General features: G+C 36.8%; 1 protein-coding gene and 1 long non-coding RNA gene across 2 annotated transcripts in view; one reads left to right on the top strand and one right to left on the bottom strand.

Moving 5' to 3' along the window:
- Positions 1-24,567, top strand: part of artnb (artemin b) — a 43,432-nt gene extending 18,865 nt beyond the window's left edge. Inside the window, exons 3-5 of the mRNA XM_077516240.1 lie at positions 19,670-19,734; positions 19,872-20,085; positions 21,175-24,567. Coding sequence (XP_077372366.1) covers positions 19,670-19,734; positions 19,872-20,085; positions 21,175-21,668 — 773 coding nt within the window. The 3' untranslated portion in view covers positions 21,669-24,567. The remainder of the gene's footprint in view (positions 1-19,669; positions 19,735-19,871; positions 20,086-21,174) is intronic.
- On the bottom strand, positions 975-17,879 carry LOC144016448 (uncharacterized). Its single transcript, XR_013282913.1, has 3 exons — positions 17,847-17,879; positions 15,811-15,906; positions 975-1,065 (listed from the first exon to the last, which is right to left on the bottom strand). It is a non-coding gene; the product is annotated as an uncharacterized LOC144016448 (long non-coding RNA).
- Positions 24,568-26,189: the final 1,622 nt, after the last annotated feature.

The following is a 26,189-nucleotide window of genomic DNA, read 5'->3' as shown; positions in this document are numbered from 1 at the left end:
TAAAAGGGAAAAAGACTTTTCTAGTAAAATACAGTACATCTTGTGCAACACCTGTTTTGAAAACTTTGCACAACACAGAAAACATTTACCTGCCAATTAAGTCAATTAACTAATTTGCTCACAAAACGTATAAAAAGATTACACTTTAAATTTTGCCATGGTCCCAAAAACATGTTTATACATTGTTTTCCCCCGTTTTTTTTTTTTATGCTAGAGCCTTCTGACATGAAGAGGTCACTTAAAGGGATACTTCACTTATTTAGCCCATTATAGCAATAAAAAGTTAATATTTTGTCTATAATTAATTTGATACTTTCATTATTTTTCACGTACAATTAGTACCTTTAAAAACACATTTTGCAACTTGCTGTTGACTGAAAATGACATCACAAGGGCTCAGGTAACCAATCACAGCTCACCTGTTTTCTAGATTGGTCATGTGACATTCACAAGCTGAGCTGTGATTGGTTACCTGAGCCCCTGTGATGTCATTTTCAGTCAACAGTAAGTTGGAAAGTGTGTTTTTAAAGGTACTAATTGTATGTGAAAAATAATGAAAATATCACATTTATTATAGGCAAAATATTAATGTTTGACTGCAAAAAATGGCTAAATAAGTAAAGTATCCCTTTAAAGCAATGGTAGTTATTACAAAAAACGGCCAGCAGGTGGCAGCAGAGTATAAGAGATCAACCACGCCCATGTTGCAACAAGCTCTTTTTCCCAGTGTTTTGAACAGGTTTGTGAATAATGATTAAACTTGGCTATATTCTAATGCTAATTGCTGCAAACGAAAACAGATAGAAATATACTTTTTTATTTTTCCTGATGAAAGAAGAGACTCTAATCTTTTCTTTGGTAGGTTCCATGTTTTTATAGCAATCGAACACAATATTTTGTGGGCCTTGGTATAGAAAGAAATGTAAAAAGTGATGAAAACTCACCGTTAGGCTCAATGTGGTTGTCTTAATTAGTGGGAGTCCTGTGCATGCTTCGTTTTTTTGGCCAGTCTCGTTTTGCATTCCGTCCATAGCGTATTTTGAGACTGAAAATTGTAGCCATGCTCTGAAAAATGTAAGTAAAAAGTACAAATTGTTTTCAAAAGATGAAATAGTCAAGTCCAACGTACCTGAAAAATCTCCTTAACTACTGTAACTAAGTACTTGTATTCAATTACTTCCCACTACTGGTAATTAGTGCTAACTGCATACGAGCGTAACTTTCCAGTGACCCTGCAAGCTTAATCTTGTCGAAGCGGTTGCCGTGTAGGAAGTTACAGCCGATGTGGAAAATCCTGCAGGAGAGTCATTAGAATTCCAGAGTGTGCGAGGAGCGCCTTTTCGCTCTTCACTTGGCGCTTTTTCTGCCGCTTTAAACTTCATTCCTTTCACTAAAAATAACACTGTGCTCGCTGGTTGCCAATGAGAAGTGCGATAAGGCAGCAATAACAGCTTTTTATCAATGTCTAATACTCCTGCAATGCAAACAAAGAGTCGTCTGGACTTTCATACATCATGCAGGATTCTTCTACACTCTGCATCCATCTATGCCGGCGATGTATAGTGACAGGCAGAACAATGAAATTGTCTTCCGTTTGATAGCATGAGGTACATAATTAAACTTTGTGTCCACCTGTTGCCAATTATATAACAGTATAATGGCTTTGTACTCAACATTTCAACATAAACATTTCAAACATTTCACTCTGCATTTCAAGTCATAGAGAAACACGATCATCATTATTTGAATAAAAAGTATATATACTGTATTATTATGACATTTTTGTTTGTTGGCTATATATATGCCGGTAATTTATTTATTTTTCATTTTTGACGATTAAATATTAAATGTTAGAGACGCTGACAGTGAGGGGGGGAGGGGCTTAACGCTCCAATGTTTGGATCAAGCAGACTAAAACAATTGAAAATTCATGCCCCTGCTATAAACTATAACTGCAGTAAATATCCATGTTTTGAGAGATGCCTGGCAGCAGTGGATGCTACATACCAGCAATGATGACAGGGTGCAGCATGGAATGTATGGTTAAAGAAAAAGGGAAAAAAAAAAAAAAGTGAAGCATAATCATGAAGGTAAACTCGAAGCAGCAAGCAATTGCTAGAAACATGACCGTTGCATAATTATTGATGTTTTGTTTTTCATGTCATTAACTTCCTGTAGTATATGACTGCGATGTGCTCCAAAAGTATTGGAACAGTGAGGCAACTCCCTTGAGTGTGTAACTGAAGATATTTGGCTTTGACATCTACGGAAGCGTATTGCATTCACTTGGAAAAAAAAAAAAAAATCTCCTGTTTTTCTGACAAATTTTTTTGGGAGCTTTGTTTTATTGAGTATTTTTATTTTTTTTTATTTTTGTTTTTCTGAATATTTTTTTCCGTCCGAAAAAAATTATTCCAAAAAACAGAAAAAAAATTATTACGAAAAACAGAAAAAAATATTACTCCGAAAAACGGGGGGGGGGGGTTACTCCGAAAAACAGTGGGAAAAATATTATTCAAAAAAACAGAAAAAAAAATTATTCCAAAAAACAGAAAAAAAATTATTACGAAAAACAGAAAAAAATATTACTCCGAAAAACGGGGGGGGGGGGGGGGGGGTTACTCCGAAAAACAGTGGGAAAAATATTATTCCAAAAAACAGAAAAAAAAATTATTCCAAAAAACAGAAAAAAAAATTACTCCGAAAAACAGAAGGCGGTGCTCTGTTTTTCGGAGTAATTTTTTTTGGGACCTCTGAACTCCAAGTGACTTGTTTCAGACCACTGACCTGTATTTATGACTGGATAGCCGAAAGCCCATACACGCCAGTGCAAGCCTTTGAAGTCACAGGGCAGCCATCTTAGTGACCACCCCGGCACAAACACCCCACCCCGCCTCGAGCTGCATATGTCTCATTTGTACGTATACCGTATAGTTTATACAGCAGTCTGCTTGCGACGTGGGCGTAACAAGATGGCCGCCCTGTGACTTCAACGGCTTGCACTGGCGTGTATGGGCTATCGGCTATCCAGTCATATATACAGGTCTGCACCAAGTCATTTGGAGTTCAGAGGTCCAAAAAAAATTACTCTGAAAAACAGAAGTTGGTGCTCTGTTTTTTTTTGAATATTTTTGTTTTTTTTTGTTTTTTTGAATAATTTTTTCCCCCTGTTTTTCAGAGTAATTTTTTTTTTTTCTGTTTTTCGGAATTTTTTTTTATGACAGAAAAAAATATTCAGTAAAACAGAAAAAAAATCAGAAAAACAGAAAAAATATTACTCAAAAAACCAAAGCTCCCCAAAAAAATTAGTCAGAAATACAGGATTTTTTTTTCCCAAGTGAATGCAATCCGCTTCCGTAGACATCACACCCATTTTTATTTTTTTATTTTTTATTTTTTTACATGTGAGCAAAAATATTGAAACACGACAGAGTATGATCGCATTAGCATTCAATGTCAACACTCACTTTTGTTTGTCTGTCGGGACAATTGTGTCGTTAGAGGTGGACCCAACATGAAAGACATCAATCAAACATTAGCCACAGTACAAAAATTTGTCCTGAAGAAGAAAACCACAGTTGTACAAACAACAATTTGGAGAGTTGTAACAAAAGACTCTAAAACTTCCAGAGGATGGAAGTCAAGAACATGAACAAAGACGCCAAAGGCTTTGCAGTCAAGAAGATACAGACCAAGCTGGGAAATTTGCCAAAAACTAGTGAGACGATTCTTAGAAACGATCACAGTTTTGTGGTCTGACGAGACAACGATTAACCTTTACCAAAGTGATGAAAAGATTTGCGGAAGAAAGATTGCGCACATGATCTCAAACGTCTAAGCTCCGTCTGTGACACTCAGCGGAGGTGATTGCTTCTTTCGGGACGGGCTCATTAATCTTCTTGATGTGACACATGATGACAGCAGCAGCACAATTAACTTAAGAGGTCTCGCGGAAAGTTTTTGTTTTTCAAAGAAAGACAACCGAACTGATTTGGAAATCTTACATCATTCAACAAGATATTGAAGTCAAAACAAACTGCCAACTGTGGAGTTCAACAGGGGCAAAAAGAGGAAGAACCCTAAAGAGCATGCAAAACAGAATTCACACTCGCATACACATCAATGGAAAGTTTTCAGACAAAAAGAGATTCGAAAGTAAAATGTTTTTAAAAATTACATAAAAATGTCCAGGACGGAAGAGGAAATGCAGAAAAATACCATAAAATGTCTTTGGAATTGCAGAAAATTGATAAAAAAAAAAAAAAGGCAGAAAAGAAAACATTCAAAAAGGAACTATAAAATGTCCAAAACCAAAAGAAAAACAATCCTGAAATTAACATAAAATGTCCACAAATTTCTTTAAAAAAAAATCAGAAAGTGGATTAAAGGCAGAGAAGATGTTTTAAATGTAACCTATAAAATCTTCAAAACAGCAGAACTCACGAAAATTACCATAAAATGTTCTCAAAATTGCCAAAAATGTCAGAAAATTTAAAGCAAAAAAAGGCAGTAAAAAATATCATAAAATAGCTATAAAATGTCCAAATGAGAGGCAGAGAATGACATTAATATCTCCATAAACTTGTTAGAAATGTAACAAAATGGCATGAAAGTCTGAAAATGCATGAAAAACAAAGTATGAAAAAAAAAAAAAAACGAAACATGAAATGTAGACGAAAATGAATATCTATGTATTGGACGCTGCTCTCATATTTTTGTGTCATGTTGCAGCTCTAGTTCTTGAGCGCTCAGTACATTAGACTAACACTAACAAACTGTTTCCTTCACCACAATCTTCAAATGTTTTTGCTTATTTATTTGGCTGACTGACAGTATATGTACAATTTTTTTTGTACATTTATTGTAACCTCCATCAATGTTTTGTTTTATTTTTTACTCTCACAAAAAGTCATCACGTTTGCAGCTCCAGGTTGCTTCAAGTGCTTGATTCATCTGAGCTGACATATTTAATGTGTATTTTACAGTGTCTCCCGTCCCAAAAAAAAATTCCTGTCAGAGCACCTTTTGGCAACGTAAAGCTACACGTGTGAACGCTGCCCCACTTCAAACGTGTTGTTCTCCTCATTTATCGCCGCGAAAGAACCATTTACTCTCTGGAGCGCTTTGGTTGGGAGGGAAGGCGGCAGGAAACCTCTAATCACTCACTCAGGTTCCTCATCAGGCACCCAATATGTTTTCCCTAATTAGAACTTCTAATTAAGTCCAGGTTGTATTGTCTGACTTGAGGCCAAGCTTGAAAAGTGTTCTGCTCCTCTAAAATCTGCCACTAGTTAACTGGAAGTATTCACCAGCCAGTAATCACTTAGATAATCACCACAGTGTGACATAAAATGCGTCTTAAAACGCCGTAATAAATATTTTGAATGACTCCGCGGAGAAATATGAGTCCTTCCTCAGCCCCGCAGAGTGTTTACCACGCTTAATGTTTTTGTTTTACGGCATGCGATTTCAACCCGGCGTTTTCCAAATCTGCCGTTCGCAAGCGCCGCTAAGTGAGCCAGATGTTTTCCCAGAGACGAAAAAACAGAATTAAAAAAGGAGAGTTAAATCCGGCAGGTGGTTTGAAACCACTCAAAGTAAATCCCTGGATGCTCGAATGAGCAGCTGACGTTAGCCATGTCACAGAGCTGCTCCCAAGCACGACAATAAATCTTCTCGTGCGGCTTTCAATGCATCGGGGTAGAGCGCAGACCTCCGCCGAGGCCGGACAACAATACGGTGCGTCTCTGAGGTCAAGCGCAGTCCGCCGTGGGACGCCGGTCCAAAATTCTTACCGTGACGAATGACAAAGACGAAATGCGGAGTTTCTCCAGGCATGTATTTTACATTATAGTAGAAAAAACTCATGGCACATGACCAACAAAAAAAGACACAAAAATAATACAATGTACAGTAACAGTACAGTAATTTGTGATAAGTGACCCGACTTGTGTTTCCTGTTAAGAGAGAACTACACACACTGTGTTTTTAAAACAGCTAAATTGTCTAAAGAAAGCTAGCTTAATGCTAACACAGAATTAGCATCTTTGTTTGAACAAAATGGTTCAACAACAACATGCCGATAGACAATATAACAGTGAGTCACAGTCATATGCTTTGTCCTTTACGTAGAATGAGCTCAACACGTAGTAAACCAACCTAGACTCACAATCACCTCTGGTGGAGGAAGCCATAGGGCAGCCATCTTACGCTGCCGCTGTTACGAACAACTTATTACTGCTATCAGTACGTTTTACGCTTCACTGTTTGCATCGACCATTCCGACTACACTATCTCAGTATTGTGAATCGTTTCATAGCGTATTTTTTCCTGATGGACTTTTCTTTCAGTTCATTGTTAATGGTTCTGACAACATGATGCAGATGAATCTTGGGGTAGCACTTGGAGATATGCCTAAGAAAACATTTATAACCACATTCTTCCCAATGAAATGTACATGTAGAGCTTCCCCCACACTTATTGGTACAACCATATGCTATTGCAATGGCATTTTCACAGTGGAGACAGAAGATAATGTGAAAATATGGTGGCGAAATCAATGTAAGATGGCCAATCTAAGATGGCCGCCGGAGTTTGTGTAATGCTGCATTCGAGGAAGGTCAGAAGTTGGATTTATCCCAGTTGCGACCTGATAGCGTTCGAGGCAAAAGTAAACAACCAAAAAGGCGGCTATCGGGATTGTTTTTTATTTTGTTTCTCAAAACACATTTTGACCTCCAGAAAACTTGCTTTCTCGAAATTGTGCTATATTTATTGTATTTATATATTTCATAAGCGTTCCATACGGTTAAGTAGTTCACCATATAATTTCATGCGGGGAGATAGCGGCATACTGTCACGTACGTTGTGGTACATAACTTACATAAAGTTATGTTGAATATTTATGATTGAATATTTATTTTATACTCGAGTAAATTCTGTTTTACCATTCACAGTCTGTGTTTCCAAACGGGTCGCCACTGGAGAGTGATGTCACATTGTAGTCGATCGGTGAAGTCGGGGTACCCCCCCCACCGACTTCGCAAGTGGGATTTCTGAGTTAAATGGGGCGTTCCTGTACACACTTCCTGGTTTGAATTCGGAAAAGTCCGACTTCCCACTTTCCTCGAATGCAGCATAATGCCTCAATTAACAGTATACTGCATTCATTTGCCTGTCGTATACTGCCCCCAGGTGGCCAAGGCAACCAAGAACTATTACATGCTTTAATTGTATTTTATGTCATGAGACTTAGACTTAGACTTGACTTTATTGATCCCTTTGGGATGGCTCCCTCTGGGAAATTTACATGTCCAGCAGCAATGAGAACAGATAATAAAATAAAAAATAATTCAATCAATCAATAAATAAGGTTATTACACCAGAGATTGAATTAATAATAATAAAAAAAATAAAAAAATAAAATAAAAATGGAATCTATCAATAAATAAGGTTATTACACCATAGATTATAATAATAATAATAATAATAATAACAATAATAATAATAATAATAATAATAATAATAAATACAAATTCAATCAATCAATAAATAAGGTTATTACACCAGAGATTGAATTAATAATAATAAAATTTTTTAAAAATAAAAATAAAAATTGAATCTATCAATAAATAAGGTTATTACACCATAGATAATAATAATAATAATAATAATAGTAATAATAATAATAATAATAATAATAATAATAATAATAATAATAATAATAAATACAAATTCAATCAATCAATAAATAAGGTTATTACACCAGAGATTGAATTAATAATAATAATAATAAAAAAAAATTCAATCAATCAATAAATAAGGTTATTACACCATAGATAATAATAATAATAATAATAATAGTAATAATAATAATAATAATAATAATAATAATAATAATAATAATAAATACAAATTCAATCAATCAATAAATAAGGTTATTACACCAGAGATTGAATTAATAATAATAAAAAATTTTAAAAATAAAAATAAAAATTGAATCTATCAATAAATAAGGTTATTACACCATAGATAATAATAATAATAATAATAGTAATAATAATAATAATAATAATAATAATAATAATAATAATAATAATAATAATAATAATAATAATAAATACAAATTCAATCAATCAAAAAATAAGGTTATTACACCAGAGATTGAATTAATAATAATAATAATAAAAAAAAATTAAATCAATCAATAAATAAGGTTATTACACAGGAGATTGAATTAAATAATTTAAAGTACAGTAAAGTGCCATATTTGTGAATATGTAATATAATACCATTACTGTATGTTGTTTTATAAAGCATAATACTATTGAGTGGTATTTTTCCTTATTAAAAAAACACATTACAATAATTTTTGTTTGGGGGGAAAGCTTGAATCGATTAATAGCATGTCCATTCATTTCAATGTAAAAGATGTTTTGAGATACAAGTGTTTTGAGTTATGAGCATGGTCACAGAATGAATTAAACTGTACCTGTATCTTCTAATATTAACATTTTACTACAAATGCTTAAGTTGTCTGATGTAAAACAGTAATGAATGAATGTAGTGCGATTGCGAGCCACTGGACTCGAACGCCGTCACATCCACTTTGGAGCCACTTCCAGCCTCCTATGGCTCAATTGTGACACATTATTCCTCACAGCTCAGCACACTTTCCCTCCACATATGTTGCCCCACCCCGCCACTCGGACCCCCCCACCCGAGAGAATGAGATGTTGTTAGTGGCTTAATAAAACCTCCAGGTGGGAGACGTGCGGATTGGGGAGTGGGACCAGGGGAGGTCACACACAAAGATACCCTCCACTCCTCACCATCCTCCTCCAGGCTCGCCGGTGTCCGCACCTCTGATTACCGCCAGCCCCCCCGCCCGGCTACGTGAGAGAAATTGGCAGAGACGCAGTGTGTGTGCGTGTGTGGCGAGTCCACATGTGCGTGTGTTTTGAGTTGCGGTGCACATGTGCGTCTGCATGGGACCCGCTATCTGTTTCTCATTTTGGCACAGCCCGCCGTGCTTTTCCAGCAGTGACAGAACTCCGAGTGGAAAGTGGCACTAACGAGCAATTACATCCCGTCTGCCCACTCGGGATTATGGGATTACACTCTGACTGGCCTTCAGTCTGCGCTCGCAGTTTGACATTCCCTTCGCTCCCTCGATTTCATGTTATCTCGCCTCTCACTCAAAGCTTCAATTAGCTTTTTTTTCATTCCCGCTTCCCCTGGACAATAACCTATTCTCTCCTTTTACTCTCCTTATCATACGATTAGCACCCAGTGCATATTTTACCTCCTTTCATACTAGTGAACTTTGTGTCGATGAAGAAAGAATTTAATATGGAATTTACAGTACTAGCAAAAAGGATGTTAATGACCTTTTTTGATAGGCTTTTTTTTATGGTACATCAAGTAGGATTATGAAAGGAAGAAAAAAAAATCCCTAGGTTTAATTCTCCTTATCATACGATTAACCCCCCCAACACAATTACAGTATTATCTTTTTTGTTTTTCCTTTCCTACAGTGAGTGAAAATTGTGAACTTTGTGTAGACACAAAATGACTTGAATATGAAATGTACAGTAGAAGGGAAAACTTTTAAGGCCTACTCCAGCTTTGTTGTTTAAAATCCCCATAAGACTCGGTTCTCTTAATGGAGCCAAATTTTCAAAACAAACAAGGTGAAGCGGCATTTACATGTTATGCTGCACACAAGTGGAATAAGTTGCCAAGAGAAGTGAAGTCATCTTTGAGTATGAATGCGTCTACATCTAGGTTATAAACTGATTTTTTTTTCTTCATTCCTTTGATTAAGGTGTTTTAGCTATTTTGAACATCAGTTTCACTCTACGGGCTCATTTGCAGCTTCATCACATACCTTGGAAAGGTACTGTAAATAAAGACACAAAGCTATTCTGTAAAATGTGGCATCCATGGAGGATGGGACGATGTATTTTTGGAGTAAGATAGCTAGCTCGCTAATTACAGGCTATAGTGGTAGAAATGAGCTGGATACAGTAAACCCCCTTTCATCGTGAATTCGGGTTCACAGCCCCACTAGTTTGCTGATTTATTTATTTTTTTATGTATTTGACCAGCTGTAGTTATTTAGTTTGGTTGTAATTCTACTGTCAGCCACTAGATGGTGGCTTACTATTGTGTTTAACACTGAAAATTTGAAAGAAGAGTGAAAACAAGTATTTCAAGCTTAGCCTCATTTTTGCTCATGAGAAAAAGATGACTGGATGTCTCAATGCTCTTCAATCCTGCTTTTTACGCCTACAGACAGCAACAACTGTAGACTAGTTTTATCATGTACATCTTTGGCCACGGCTGGGTGATTGATTGATTGATTGATTGATTGATTGATTGATTGAATGATTGATTGATTGATTGATTGATTGATTGATTGATTGATTGATTGATTGATTGATTATTGTGAGATGAGGATTTAAATTTGTTAGTTTGAAAAAAAAAAGATTTGTTTCAGCCTACTGTTTTACTGATTGCACAATATTTTTTCATATCAATTGTTTTCACTCTCTCAGTATATTAAATGTTTAAATGTTATTGTATTATTTTTAAAATGTATAAAGAACTTAAGAATTAAATGTCGTAAATGCTATAAAAACTAGTATTTAAATATAGGGTATATCTATATATTTCACTTTTTTGGAGGGTGGTCTGGAATGTAACCAACGCAATAGAAGGGAGTTTAATATGTAACTTGCAATTGTGCCATATAAATCATTGGGTGCCATTTTAACCATGCACACAAAAACAAAAAAAACCTGAAAAACTGAAAAACATCTGTCGCTATATTGCCACAATTCAATAATATCAATGTGCAAAAGGCCTCAGAGGTATTCTGTCTTCAAGTGTCCACCCATACTTGATACTTCACTGGATTCAACCTCTCCAAAACGATTTCTTCACTTTTGGCAGGTGGAGATGTTTTGATTGGACTGGTGACCTCAAAAATTGTGCGTGGGTTTCTTTTGCGGCTATAACCCTGTCAGTTCATCAGATGATTGTGAATCTCTTCGAATTATAGGATGATGGAGTCAATTTGACAGGCACACACTTACACACATGGATGGATGGATGGATGGATGGATAGATAGATAGTTAAAAATGTCATCATGTTACGATAACCAATTCATATTTATTAGATAAAATTCCATGTTTCCATGTTGAAGTGTGAACTTGCACAGCTTGCATCCAAAACAGAAGCAAAACAAAACAGGTGTCAAACTTTTTGTTGTACAATGTTGTAATCTTTACAAGAACAAAAACGTATTTTGTCAAGAAAAAAAAAAAAAAAAAAAAAGTAATCTTGCATATTTTATTTTCAAATTTGTCATATAAAGTCAAATTTGAATGAGTTGAGAAAAGTGTATTTTATTAGGTTAATTTTCACATAATATCCCTTTTATTTCGGAAAAGATATATTTCTGAAAACTTTAGTTTAAACAAAATAGTACATTATACAGGTAAAAAAAAAAAAACTTAATTTGTGCAGAGATGTCAGATTTATGTAATATAATATGGCACAACGATCAGAGCTTTGGTATACACATTTTTTCCCCTAAATAAGATAAAAATTTATCGCAAAATATTTTTTTAACCACATTTTGCAACTCACAAATATTTCATAAATATTGACATAAGTAAGGTCTAATTGGAGGCACTTGGTATGGTATCCTGGTCGAATCAATATTGAAAAAACCCAAAACAATGCATCTATTCTGCAGTGAGCAAAGCTGTTGTGCATTTTTTTGTGCCACGGATGGTTGGCTGTCTGGTAGTGATCAGGCAGCTCTCCCAGTGTTCTGCCTCTCCCACATCTCCTCTTACACTGCAGGTGTGTTTTATTGAGCCAGCAGTGATTTACTGTACTGCCGCAATCAGGCACCACCTTAGTGACAGGTTAACCCTGGAGGTCATTTTGCGTGCGTGCGTGTGCGCGCACGCTGCACAGAGTGTTATTTGGTCCCTAATAAAGGGTCATTATGAGAGAAGTTTGGTGAAACAAGAGAGATGCTGGAGCTGTTTTTTTTTTGTTTTTTTAACAAGGTGAGAGGTTTATAGAGAGCGTCAGCTAGCGGCCAGCTCCAAGCATGTAACAGTATACAGTAGTAGGCACCCACAATCTTAATCACAAACACATTTAGTTGACCTCTCATTCATTGCAAAAACAGCTGGTAGAAATTGCATTAATGGTTATGACAGATTGCGCCTACAACCAAAATGATTTAGTAGTCACGTTTTCATCTTCTTGACTTGTTGATCATCAAACTTTTGAGGTTGTACACACAAAAGGAAATGGAAAGATTTTATAAAGTATACAATGAAACCGAATGTTCTTCGGCTGATTTGCATTCTGCTTCAAAAAAGCAAAAATATAACCACAGGTAGGAAACTAATTATTGCGTTATTGGGGAGAATTTAAAAGAACTAAAGTTGGACACTTGCCATGGAAATTCTATGACATGCTTTTCACCGCCTGCGCCACAACTTAGACCTGCTTTTAGCTGGTCCAAATTCGACTATCACCAAGATTGTCAGTAGCTCGAAAGAGGCATGCGATGCACAACAGAATATGGATGCATGATCTGCAATCTATAAAAGATCAAATCTCTGCTACAAAATAATGTAATTGACTACATTTGTTGTAGCTAGGCCTTGACTTTCTATTCTACATATTAAAGTACAGCAAAGGCATTCGAATGTCTTGATAATGTCATTCGAACATATTAGCAAAACGTAGGCTAAATGTGTAGGCTAAAAGTGCCCAAAACATAGTTGACTTGCACATGTGCAATTGTGGCATTATCCTGTGGCATTATGGGAGAAAAAGCTATATTGTTAGCATTTGGCCTGCTATTTACCAATATATTCAAACAACTCCATTAAGACGTTCGAACAACTTTTTCAATAATGTTTGAACGACTTTAGCCCAGTCCAAACTATTTACTCCACATTGGCAGTTCCACATATCCGAATGTACAAAGAAAGAAGGTAGAATACCGTATTTTCTGCACTATAAGGCGCACCTAAAAGCCTTCAATTTTTTCAAAAGTCCAGTGCGCTTTATATATGGATTAATATTGAGCCGCAACAGGTCTCGCTTTCAAGACGCTATTGGTGACCCTGCAAGGTGACGCGCACGCGCAGAAGATCCCACCATCTTGGATCGCTAGCTAATACTAATACTTTAGCTAAGAGAAAATAATAAAACGGCTGTTTATTCATTTTGGGAGTGAATGGAGTTGTCAGAAATCTGGTTTGTAATCTATTAATAAAATTTGACTGACCTATCTGACTGTTTTGTTGACATTCCCTTTAGCGCAGCACCATCTAATGGATGCATAACGTAACCCCAGCCTCTACTGTAGCGCCTTATATATGGAAAAAGTTTTAAAATACAGTGATACCTCGGCTGACGAACGCTTAAGCTCTCGAACTTTTCGCCTCACGAACATTAAATTCGCGAGCATATAGTCTCTGCTGACGAACTAGTTTTCGGCGGACGAACCAAACCACGCGGTCGAACAGCACCACGGTGGCGGCCACGAGAAGCTGACGCACGCTCACGGCGTCCCAGTTCGTCACCCGCTTTCTTTTAGTGCGGACGCGGTTTGTGTTTGAGAGACATTTTGGACCATATTGAGTGTACTTTTGCTATTATGGGACCGAAAAAAACCCGCCACAGGCTAGTGTTAAGTCTAATGCTACGTTCTCACCAAAAGCGAGGGACGGCGAGGGACGGCGGCGCGTTTGCATTGTAGTCAATGGAGTTCGCGCCACTAAAAAAAGCGAAAGTGCCATCACGTACCTCAAAAAAGGAGAAAATCGTGCCACGGCTGTTTAGTCCCAGGAAAGAGGTGAAAGTAGTTGGCGGTGCTCACTTTTTGTTGACTCGCGAAAGTGCTCCACTTCCTTGTTCACCAAGGGACACGCCTCCTCCGCTCCGGTGAGCACGAAAGTGCGAATGAGCGACAACCGTTCCATAAACACTCAGCGGTGAAACGCTCGCGAATGAAGTAAGTCTACCATTGCTACTATCCTTAAGAACTACCATCACAAAGTAAAATAAAACGACTTTATTATACAGTACAATTTATTTCTTTAATTACAATAGCACATTTATTTACATAAAATAAGTTATATTTTTGTGTAGTTTTAAGGCTTATTTAGTAGAAAATTATGTTTTATAGGGACCTGGGAACGGATTATTCTCATTTTAATGGTTTCTTATGGGAAATAAATGTTCGGAAGACAAACTTTTCGCCTTACACACACTTTCTGGGAACCAATTATGTTCGTGAGCTGAGGTATCACTGTATGTCATTAATTGAAGGTGCGCCTTATAATGCGGTGCGCCTTATAGTGCGGAAAATACGGTAGTTGTTTTAGGAATTTTGTTTGTTTTGTTAGAATTTGGGGAAACAGTTTGCACAAAATTACATAATATTTAGTGAGTCTTTTTTTTTATCTTGACAAATACTTCACAATTTTTTTTTAAACTAATACTAATACAAAAACTAATAAAAACAAAACATTTTTGAAAATAAAAAAATTAACAAACCCGCACTAAAAACTAATTAAAAGTAACAAAATGGATGGATGCATGGATGGATTAATTAAAAAAAACAAAAAACAAAAAAAAAACATTCCAAGATTAAATAAAAACTAGCTACAATGACAAATCCAAAACTATTCCAACCCTGGTCAATACTATTGACATAAAATTCTTTATGTTTACATCCAGTGCTTCATTAGTTCTAGTACTGTGTAGATGTCAACAAATTCTTAATTCATTTATATCAGGGACAGGACATATTAATAATCATTTCAGTAAAGATGCCAGAATGAGCAAGAAGGCTATTTTCCATCTGCAGTCCTGAGAGTGTCACTCTAAAAAAGTAAGCATAAAATTCAAAACAATACCAATATATCCACTAAAATACGGTTAAGCTAAAATTACAGCTAGTGGACTTGTATTTTAGTTGTCCAAGCAGTATGTGAAAGTTGTCCTACTAGTGTGTAGAAATATCATACAATAGGGAAATAAAAAAAAAACACAGCGAGGAAGGCACAGCCGTATTAGTGCGCTGAATTAGAACTGAACTAGTGAGGACAAAGAGCCCACTACCACATAGACCTTAAGGTGGATATCAAGGATATTGAATAAATGCTCAAGCGGCTTTCCGTCCTCTCTCCTCACCCCCTCAACGCAGCCGTGAAAAGGCTGCAGGCGTGGGACTGTAAACAGCTCCGGAGTGCCAGGCTGAAATGAAGCAGCAGACGGCCCCCGTAGACTCCCGGCAAAAAAAAAAAAAGAAGAGGCTAAGCACTCCCAGCTGTGGCATTAGGAACTCCGAATGGGACTCGACCCGCAAATGAAGGCCCGCACGCTACTGACCCCTCGGAATCATCCCTCCGCTCACCGATGTCAGCTTTCCACCCTGACATGAAAACAATTTTACCTATTTTGACAGTTGACAACCATAAAAATAGAATAAATGTTATTCTTTCACCGTAAAATTTGATGACTGGGGGTTTGAAACAGACCCAAGAACTGTCTGTGTTCCCACCACATTTGCCGAAACATGCACCTGATCGTCTTTGAAGGGTCATGGAGACTCTCGAAACAGTAAAAGAGTCCAAGTCATGTACGATGTATGCTGATTTTTATAGGACTGTAGAGATGGCGTCCATGGGGGAGTTTGAAACTGTCGCAAGAACTGGTTTTGTTCCCACCATATTTGCACAGGTTCCCACAGAAACACGCACCTGTTGGCCTTTGAAGTATCACGGGGGAATCTTGAAACAGTGAGACGGCGTAGGAACAGAAGTCAAACAGAGGTCAGAGGGTACCTTGGACTGCACCTGCAGAATCAACCACAGATATCGCAATCAATATGAGGACGCACTTGGCCTGGGTCAAAAAAATAAATAAAAAATGAAGCGAGAACGTACTATTTTGTGAATAGATAATAAACTGTATGTAAGGTTAAATCAGCTTGGAGTCCGTATGTTTCGGTTTTAGGTTGCAGCCATGCTTGTGTTCACTGTCTGTTTGAATTACGTCCGCCATGTTCCTCCCCGTCTTTATTATTGTCCTTGGGACGAACCTTCCGTGTTGTGATGGGGAAAACCAGACAGGGTTAAATTCATTCAGTAAAGGCAAAAGTGGGACTATGTTGCTCTTCTATGCTATTGCCTCAACTAACTGGGACTATTTGTGATTGAGAAATGTTATTCAGTATAGCAGCAAAATCAGCGAGCGCAATGAATGTCCAGGATACTTTATTATAGTCATGCTGCAGTGATCCCCCCCAATCATCACGGGAGTTCCAGATAGAGGTGAAAATCCGCAATGAAGACCTTCATTTTTTTTTTAAATACAAATGTTGAAGACTCCCACACATTGCATGAAATGTTTACAAAAAATTGAAAAATAATATTTCTTTAAGAAGTACTTTCATCGTTAACTGAACACTATTACATGTTGTATCAACACAAACATTGGAAATATTTAAAAATAAAAATCAACCATGTAATAGGGGATTAGTGTAATAGTAAAAAAATAAACATTATATATTCTAATAAACTGCGATTGGCTAGCAACCCGTCTCGGGTGTCCCCCGCCTACTGCCCACAGCCAGCCGAGATAGGCTCCATCACCCCCCGCGACCCTTGTGAGGAATAAGCGGTCAAGAAAATGGATGGATGGATATTCTCACAAAGATTCTGAGAAATCTCACAGTTCATGTATTTCTAAAATTGCAATATTTAGAATTTACAATACGGTTTGCAAACCAAATTGAAATCCCCTCAAAAATTGCACAAGAATGCTCAGAGATGCTTTTGCCAACAAAAGTAATAAAGACCAGACTCCCACTGTACATAGAAACTTTTATTTATTTATTTATTTATTTATATTCCATCCATCCATTTTCTTGACCGCTTATTCCTCACAAGGGTCGCGGGGGGTGCTGGAGCCTATCTCAGCTGGCTCTGGGCAGTAGGCGGGGGACACCCTGGACTGGATTTATATATATTATTTTTAATATTAATTATTCAAATGTGATGACTTGCTGACTTTCTGGCTTCTTCAGAATTCCAAATGAGCCAACTCCAACCTTACCAGGTCGAGCCAGAAGCTTATTTAGTCATGTGGGGGCCTCAGGCAAACCCAACCATGCAGAATTTGAATATTAACTAAACAGTGTGCATTTAAGAAAAAGATATTATTACCTGAGCTAAATAAAGTTCTTAAAATCTTTTTTGAAGTTTATGATCTAACCAGTGAACAAATCTCAAAATTACATTGTTCTGTCCTCAATTGACGCATGACTGCTCTACCTGCCAAGACAGACTTAACAGATGAGATGTTTTGTCATGACCGCTAGGGCCGTCCATTATTAATCTTTTATCATTCATGTTAAACTATAAGAGCAAAAAAAATAGAAATTCAACATTAGAACAGTGCCTAACATTGTTTACCTAACTTTTGTTTCTAGCTACATTAATTAGCATACATCTGTCAAAATGTAAAGAAATAAAGTACAAATTACACCATAAAGTTATTGTTTTTTTTTACACTGTTGTGCTTTTCATTCCGAATTAGAGTAAATAGCGCAACAAAAGCATGCTAACAGTTAGCCTAATTACAAAGCACAATTTAGGTCTGCTAACATGAGATGCTAACTAACGCTAACTTCTATATGACTCATTTTAAACACATATTTAGCAACATGTTCACTTCCCAAAACACTTTATAGCTGACAGACAACGTACACAATTTTTCACAAATAGTCACTTACAGCCTGAAGTGGGCCAAGACTCCATCAGGTGTGTGACATTTTAATTCCATGTAAACGGACGCCATATATTTCACCACTGGAGGGTGGTAAAAGTCAACATAACAAAATGCAAATACAACATTACCATTTCAAGTATAATTGATAAAAACATTAATCAGCACTTAATATTAGGGATGTAAAGATATCCAAACATCATGATATGATATTATCACAATTGAAGGTCACGATACGATAATTATCATGATATTGTGGGGAGGTTGGCGATATTAAATAAAGGTCACAATATTGTAAAAAAAAAAAAAAAAAGCTCATACTAAATAGAAAAAAATAAAAATAAAAATACAGTACTTTATTATTACATTAATATACATTAATTTATATAAATAACACACACACACACACACACACACACATATATATATATATATATATATATATATATATATATATATATATATATATATATATATATATATATATATATATATATATACAATATTGTGCTTTTTTTACATAAAAGCATTGAAAAATATAAAAATATCACATAGAAAAAAATATATAAATGTAATATATATATTGAGGCACTTACTTGCAGTTCACAAGCAAATTACATGCGCCTTCATCTGACTATTAGCGTCAATTCTAAACATAGAAGGGCCAAAACATGCCTTGTGAAAATTAAACTGCACTAAAAAAATAGCCACCAGAGGGTGCTACAACTGCACAAATATTGCTGTTATTGTTACATCCGTACTTAATATAGATTGGATTGTTAGTAGTTTGGACTAAAACTGTTTGTTTTTCTCTCATGTTCAACTCTTCTCCTCTTCATTGGGATAACTTTGCTTCATTTTCTTCATGACCGGCAAGTTTGTTTTCCTGAATCAAGTCTCAGGTGGGGGGACTTGAAACAATCGCCACAGATTGAGCATGACAGAATTGATGTGTTTTTAAGTGTGTGAATTAACGCTAATAGAATAATTGCTTTAAGTCGAAGAGATTTGTTATTATTAATCAGTTTTTGTCAGACATTTGGGGGGGACCTACTGGTAATCTCACCCCTGACTCAACCTTAACGTTTCCAGTTGCGTATCCGAATGTCCAGTATGAACTCACAACTAATTCCTGGCCACAAATTCCCCCGCAATTTCCCGTTTGGGTCTCCATATGACTGGACTAAAAAGAGTTGTGAATGAGTTGTCAACCTCCGACCTTGACCCTAACACCAATAGTGTCACATACAAGACTGATGAGCGAGCTGGACCTTTGCTGACACTTGATGCGCTGACCTCCTCTGACATTTGGGAGGGGACCAACAAAGGAACCCGATGACCTCATGTTGCGGGATCCTCGGCGCTGCACGTACGATATATAAACATCTGCGTCCGTGACACCTCTTATCACCTGTCCTGCATGTCTGGGGCTTTTGGGCCGGGACCTCCATGAAGCGATCTCGACTCGGGGGAATAACTGGCGAAGAATGCTTTTGACAAGTATATCGCAGATGTTGCCTTTTGTTTGGGACTGTTTGCGTGGATGTAAGAAGCGACAAGCCAACACTAGCTGGAAACAAACACAAAGACGGAGTCCTCGGGCATGGAGGACGTGATGTATTTAACACGTCCCCTTTTTCAGGGGGGGTTGTTTTGTATTTTTTTATTTTTTTTGACAGTATCTGAAGCATTGTGTGAGTGTAAAAACATCATATTGCCCGCATGTTGTGCTTTTAGTTTATGTTACCGTTTTCAAAAGCGGAGGAACGTTGACAGAGCGAAGCCTTGTTCTCACATTCCGCCCTCCCTTTTTTTTCTTATTGCATCCAGGTGGGACTCGATGGAGGAATCGGAGGAAGGAGAGACCAGAGACGACATCTGTGATGTTGGCGGAGGTTAGTCAGCTAAAGAAAAAAAAAAAAAAGAACAAATCTGCTAATTTGGTGACCAAAGCCAATTTTAGACCACCTAAAGGCAGGTCTAATTTGTGGTGCAGGATGACCACCTCTTATCAGTTTTATGCCTTCGGTAGGTTCTGCTGTGGGTGCTCCTGTTTCTGTTGCCTCTGGTCGACGGAGCCCGCGTTAAAGCCGACGCCGCTGTTGGTGCGGGGGGAGACTCGGGTCACATGGCGGGCCTGCTGGGAGGCCAGGAGGAGCGACAACTTCCTCTCCTGCCAGAGGTGATGGAGTATGAGGAGCAGGGAGATGATGATGACCCACATTCTCCTTGGCATCTTCTGTATGGTAATGAGCTCTTATGAGCTAGTGATAATTTTTTCAGATATTTTTAAATTGTGTCTCAGTTTTAATTCTGTTTCAGTCATGCTTGCAGTCTTTATTTTAGTCCAAGAAAACATCATTTTAAATTTGCCTTTTTTTTTTTGACACAAAATGTTGAACATTTCAGATCTAAAACTATTTCACATAAAAATTTCTCTTATCTTGTTGATAAAAAGCAACTTCACACACAATTACAGTGGCTACTATGACTCCATGCTACGAGCTAGTACGTTAGCCGGCATTAGTTAGCGGTCGGACTAACATTGTTGGAACGTTTTAGCCGATGGATTAATGTTACGTTATAACTATAATTTTAGGGGTGTCAAAATGAGTGCATTAATTTTGAGTTAATTTTAAGTTGCTATATATTTTAAACGTGCAATTAAGGAAAGCCTGTACTGGAGGAATTCTAGTTGCAACACAACAAACATGTCCACGTCAAAATTTAGCAGTTATAAATGTAAAAAATAATGCAAATATTTGTTGAGACTGGGGTCAAGTTGTATTTTACAATTTTAAAAATGCGCAAAATTTCACAAGTTACTTCACGTTAAAGATTAACTAGCGCTTAATATGAAAAGACTTACAAATGTAGTTATGCCATCTAGTGGCAGAAAAATGAGCCTAACACAAGTCAATTTCACACTCGTTTTTTTTTTTGTTTTGTTTTTTACAGTACAGTACATCTCAATTTTACGAATTATTGTTATATAATGTTCATCCTGTATTTGTTTTGAACTAAAATGTCCATAGATTTCAGTCCAGTTTTATTAGGTGACATACATTTTTGTCTTGTCTTCACGACAAAAATGCATATTGATTTAGTCCTAGTTATTGTTTATTAATGAGGGTTTTAGTCTAGTTTTTGTGAAAAATGTGTCGATGAAAAAATTTTTATGTTTCGTTTTCTTTAACGAAATTAACACTACTATAAAACAACTGGAAACGTCGTAAGTGTATCCCAGTTGTTCGTCGAAGCGGTCGCGACGATTGTCGAATTTATGAAATGTACATGCACCTCGAGTTCAAGATAAATTTATTTGTCCTTTTCAGACCCTTCTGTTGTGGATGAAGCGGACGACCATCCGAGCGCTCGCTGGGTCGGCCGCGCGCCACGTTCCTCGGACCCCTCCGACCCAAACCCGAAAGGCTCGCCTAAAAAAAAGAGGAAGAAGAAAGAAGAGGACGCGGCGAAGGGAGGCGGAAAAGGGCGAGGTAAAAACAAGCAGCCCAAGCAGAGCAGCCGGGACTGCCGCGTGGAGAAGCGCGAGATGAAAGTGCGCGATCTGGGACTGGGCTTCGACTCGGACGAGATCGTCCTCTTCAAGTTCTGCGTGGGCTCCTGCCAGTCTTCCAGGACTAACTACGACCTGGCGCTGAAAGCCCTGCTGCGGAACGGCTCGCTCCCGCGACGCACCGCCCGCAAGGTCAGCAACCACCCGTGTTGCCGGCCCGACCGCTACGAGCCCGTGTCCTTCATGGACGCCCAGACCACGTGGAGGACCATCCAGTCCTTATCTGCCGCCAGCTGCATTTGCATGGGCTGACGGAGTCCCGTCCTCTCCGGTGATTGGACACATGGGTGGGAGGAGTTTAAGAAATACACCAAAGACTGATGAAACAGGAAGTGATGGAGGCCACTTCCTGTTCATTTTTGAAAACTGTTTGAGCATTTATTCAACATTCCATGCACTAGTACGCTCTTGGTCCACATTCGCAAGACAATTCAGCACACGAGTAGAACAACTGTCGTACTAGTGACAATTTCTCCACAACTGTATAACAGTACTGCATACTAGTAGGACATCTATATCCTACTATTATAAAAGAACTATATGTTACTAGTGAGGCAAAAATGTGCATGTATTGACATAATTTATTCGATATTCTTGATATCCAACTTATCCTGAATATAGCGATTCACTAAATCAAGGGGCTGCAACCTGCGTTCACGTGGCTCCTTAATCACTCTCTGGAGCTCTAAAAATTAGCTGAAATTAATCTTTTATATATTTATTTTGTTTGTTGTTCTAGAAAAAATATTCTTCAAATAATTAATTATTTAGATAAATAAATGAATAATTAAATGTTAAATATATGTCAGCGTTCAATTTTTAAGTTGAGACGAAAGGTAGATGAAAACGTTTTAAAAATAACCTAAAAATGTACATAAAGTGACTATAAAATGTCCAACAAGGAAGAGGAAAAGCAGAAATTTACCATAAAATGGCCATGAAATTGTAAAAAAAATATCAGAGAATTTAATAATAATAAAAAAAATAAATAAAAAAAAAGACAGGAAAGAAAACGAACATTTCCACAAAATGTCATTAGAATTGCCAAAAAGTCAGAAAATTGATTGAAGAGCAGAAAAGAAAACGTTCAAAAAGGAACTCGAAAATGTCCAAAAACAAACAAAATAAGAAAAATCCTGAAAATGAAATTAAAATGTCCACCAAATATCCAAAAATAACAGAAATTTGCGAGCAAAAAAAAGCAGAAAAATGCAAAATAAATAAATAAGTAAATAAAATAGCCATAAAAAAAAAAAAGGAAAGAGGAGGAAAATGATCATAATATGTCCATGAAATTGCCAAAAATGTCAGAGAATTTAATTAAACAAAAAAGACAGGAAAGAAAAAAGAACATTTTCACAAAATGTCATTCGAATTGCCAAAAAGTGAGAAAATTGCTTGAAGAGCAGAAAAGAAAACGTTCAAAAGGAACTCAAAAATGTCCAAAAACAAAAGAAGAAAAATCCTGAAAATGAACTTAAAATGTCCACAAAATATCCAAAAATATCAGAAATTTGACAGAAAGCAGAAAAGTTTAAAAATGTATGAAAAAGTACACCTGAAAATTCCAAACAACGGAAGACGATAGGTAGAAAAAATGAATGTCAAAGTATTGGATGCTGCACATTTTTGTATTATGGTGCAGCTCTAAATTAGTTCTTGGGCCCTCATCACATTTGACTAACACGACACATTATTTCCTTCATCACAATATTCAAATGTTTTGCAGCTCCAGAAAGATTTATTATTTATTTGGCCTAATAGTAAATATTGGTGGCCCGTGTACTAAATCAGCTAGTACGATAATCCAGTGCTCTAGTAGAGCAACAAGGGTGCACTAGTATAATGACTACATCTTACTAGTTTTTTTTTTCCCAGTCTAAGTGCCACTTTCGACAAACTAACACGGAATTAAATCTTACCAGTAAACTACTGTGTCACAGTAGTAGTGCTACTAGCACCAACTGGTGATGTGTGTCATGCACTAGTAGCATCTTGGACCTTTCTATTCAATCCAAATATGCCCACTAGTCTAGCCTCACTGGTTGTCTTACTAGTGTTTGGAAATGTCATATTATAATAGGAAAAAATATATTCACATTATTCTACTAGTGAACCATATCCATTTTAAAGTTGATGTACTAGTGTACTGTTTGTTCTCACTAGTAGGATAACCATGGTATACCAGTAGGACAACTTCATGTTACTAGTAAGTCAAAAACTGTACACTAGTTGACAACTGTGGGCTTGTAGGACAGGATAAAATCTATAATTGAACACATATCACTTCAATTAGTGGTACTAGTAGCGTGCAGCTGTCAACTAGTGCACAGTTTTGCCTCACTGGTTGTCCTCTTAGTATGCCAAAGTTGTTCTACTCGAGTACAGAAATGCTATACAGTAGTGCACTGAATTTTCTTACAAGTGAGGACAAAAAGCGTACTAGTACCTCAAGCTTGATATCGAATAAATGCTCAAACTGCTTTCCACAGGAGGCCAAGATGGAGCCAGAGTCCGGATTTCTTGTTACCAGCCAACACTTTTCCCCCCCCGGCGCATTTCGCAGGCTCACAAAAGCGGACGACGTGAACGTGACTGCTTTGATGTTGAACATGCGTGACCGCGCGACGTCTGAGACTCAAGCGGCAGCCCGAGAGGCCAACGAGCGTTTATCTTGGAAAACAAGCAAACAGACGGCGCTGAAACGTTCAATATTTACTACTCGGCTCTTCCCAGAAGTTCAATAACAAGTAAATGGGTTCAACGTTCAAGTGAGCTGGGCCAAATGGATGCCATGCATCTTCACGTATTACTGTATAAAAGTAAAATATATTTATTTCTGATAAATTATTTATTTATTATAGCTTCGTACGAGAGCTGTTTTATTCCACTCGGTATCGTAGATGTACAGTATATCTATTTATTGCCCCAAGTCAGATTTCATATTCTTTTCTGCTCCCCCATTCACGATGTACATATTTCATAAAGGTGCTGAATCTCGTTCGGAGTGGTCCAATTCCTCAAAAAACAAAAGTCAGACCTTGCAGCTGATGCAAGATCTCACTTCTGCATTTTGTTTCTTGTGAAAACAACACCTTGATAAAAAGCTTCACCACAAACTGACGTCCAGTGGAATGACATTGTGTGCATAATAAATATCCTTGCTTAAAAGTACCTCACACATGTTGAGCCTGATGATTGTTTGCGTCACCAACTTTAACAGCTGCTATGAACTAAAATTACACTCTAAATTCTAAACTTTGTGTTCCTAAAATTCTATTGATATATTTCCAACATTTGTCCTGTTACTCTCTTTCTAGTATACTGTTTTACATTTTGTTTTTGTCCAATCAGATTTCAGCCTCTTTGTGTCACTATGTCAATCTAATCTGCCCATTCAAAATAACTAGTAGTGGGAACATGTAATTTATTATCAATAACCAATCAGATTTCAAATTTCACCTGACAGCGCCAGAGTGCTTGATGATGTCAGCATTTTTCCGTACTGTGATTGGTTGGTTAGATCTATTTTTATTTTTTTATTTTTATTTTTTTCAAGTCAAGTTTGAGTACAGAAAACACATTTGTAGTGATCCGCGCACATTATCACGTTTATCTTCTCAGTGTTTTCCGTGTTTTTGTCATGACTACAAACAGTAGGATGGTGCTGAAACACCTCCTAGCTAACTCTGGCTAGAAAAGCTGTATGTACATGAAACTCACCCTGCCTAGTGCCTACTCATGCTAGTAGCATCATTACACATTGAAAAGAATGACGTCCTGGGACAAACACAACAGAATTTATGGGGTTGCATTCTTCCATGCAGTGGGTTGCCTGAAACAGCCACCTAGACGGATATGACAAACTGGAATTCAACTCAAATCACTGAACATATTGTGTTCAAACTTTAGAGCAGAGGTGTCCAAACTACGGCCGGGGGGCCATTTGCGGCTCGCCGTCCATTTTTCAGTGGCCCGTAACATATGCTAAAAATGGCATTTGACTCAGTTCAATTAAAATAAACAAAACCAAAATGTTTGGAAATGGTAAAAAAGTAAGAAGGGAAAGTATCAAAAAACTGGTGCCATTAAAGGTTATTTTATTTAACTAAAACTAATGAAAAAAAGAAAACTAAAATTCGACAAAAAAAAAATTGTTACAGAAAGAAAATAAAAACGCAAATGCTTTTTAAAAAACAAAAACTAAGTGAAACATTTTATGTTTACAAAACTAACTAAAACTAACTATAATTATAGCAAACGTCCTTCGTTTTCGTCTTTGATAATTTAATGCATGAGCCTTTGGGGATGATTTTAAATGTGATTTTTAGTAGATTAATTTTGATATAAACTGGAATAATGACGTTTGAAAGTATGTCACACAGAAGTGATGTCATCTAGCAGCAGCCAATAGAAAAGCACCTTCAGATGACGTCGCTCCCATGCTGTTTTTTAAATATTGCGCACAAGTAATACATTAAAAAATAATAATAATAAATACTAATACTGAACCTAACAAACTAAAACTAAGCATTTTTTAAAGAACTAAACTAATAAAAACTAACAGAACCACCCTGAAAACTAATAAAAACTAACAAATGGAAATTTCCAAAACTATAATAACCCTACTGTCATATTATAAATAAACCGGTTTATATATTGTAGCATTTTTCTAAATATGCAAAAGCACAAATAAATGATTTGTACAATTTTTAGGACTAAACACAATTTCTCTTCATAACATTATGTGGCCCTTGCGTCCTTCGAATTTTC

This window comes from Festucalex cinctus, chromosome 1 (assembly GCF_051991245.1).
Source record: "Festucalex cinctus isolate MCC-2025b chromosome 1, RoL_Fcin_1.0, whole genome shotgun sequence".
In the NCBI taxonomy this organism is placed as follows: Eukaryota; Metazoa; Chordata; class Actinopteri; order Syngnathiformes; family Syngnathidae; genus Festucalex; species Festucalex cinctus.
Note: the sequence above shows the minus strand (reverse complement) of the source record. Positions and strands in the feature narration are given on the sequence as shown.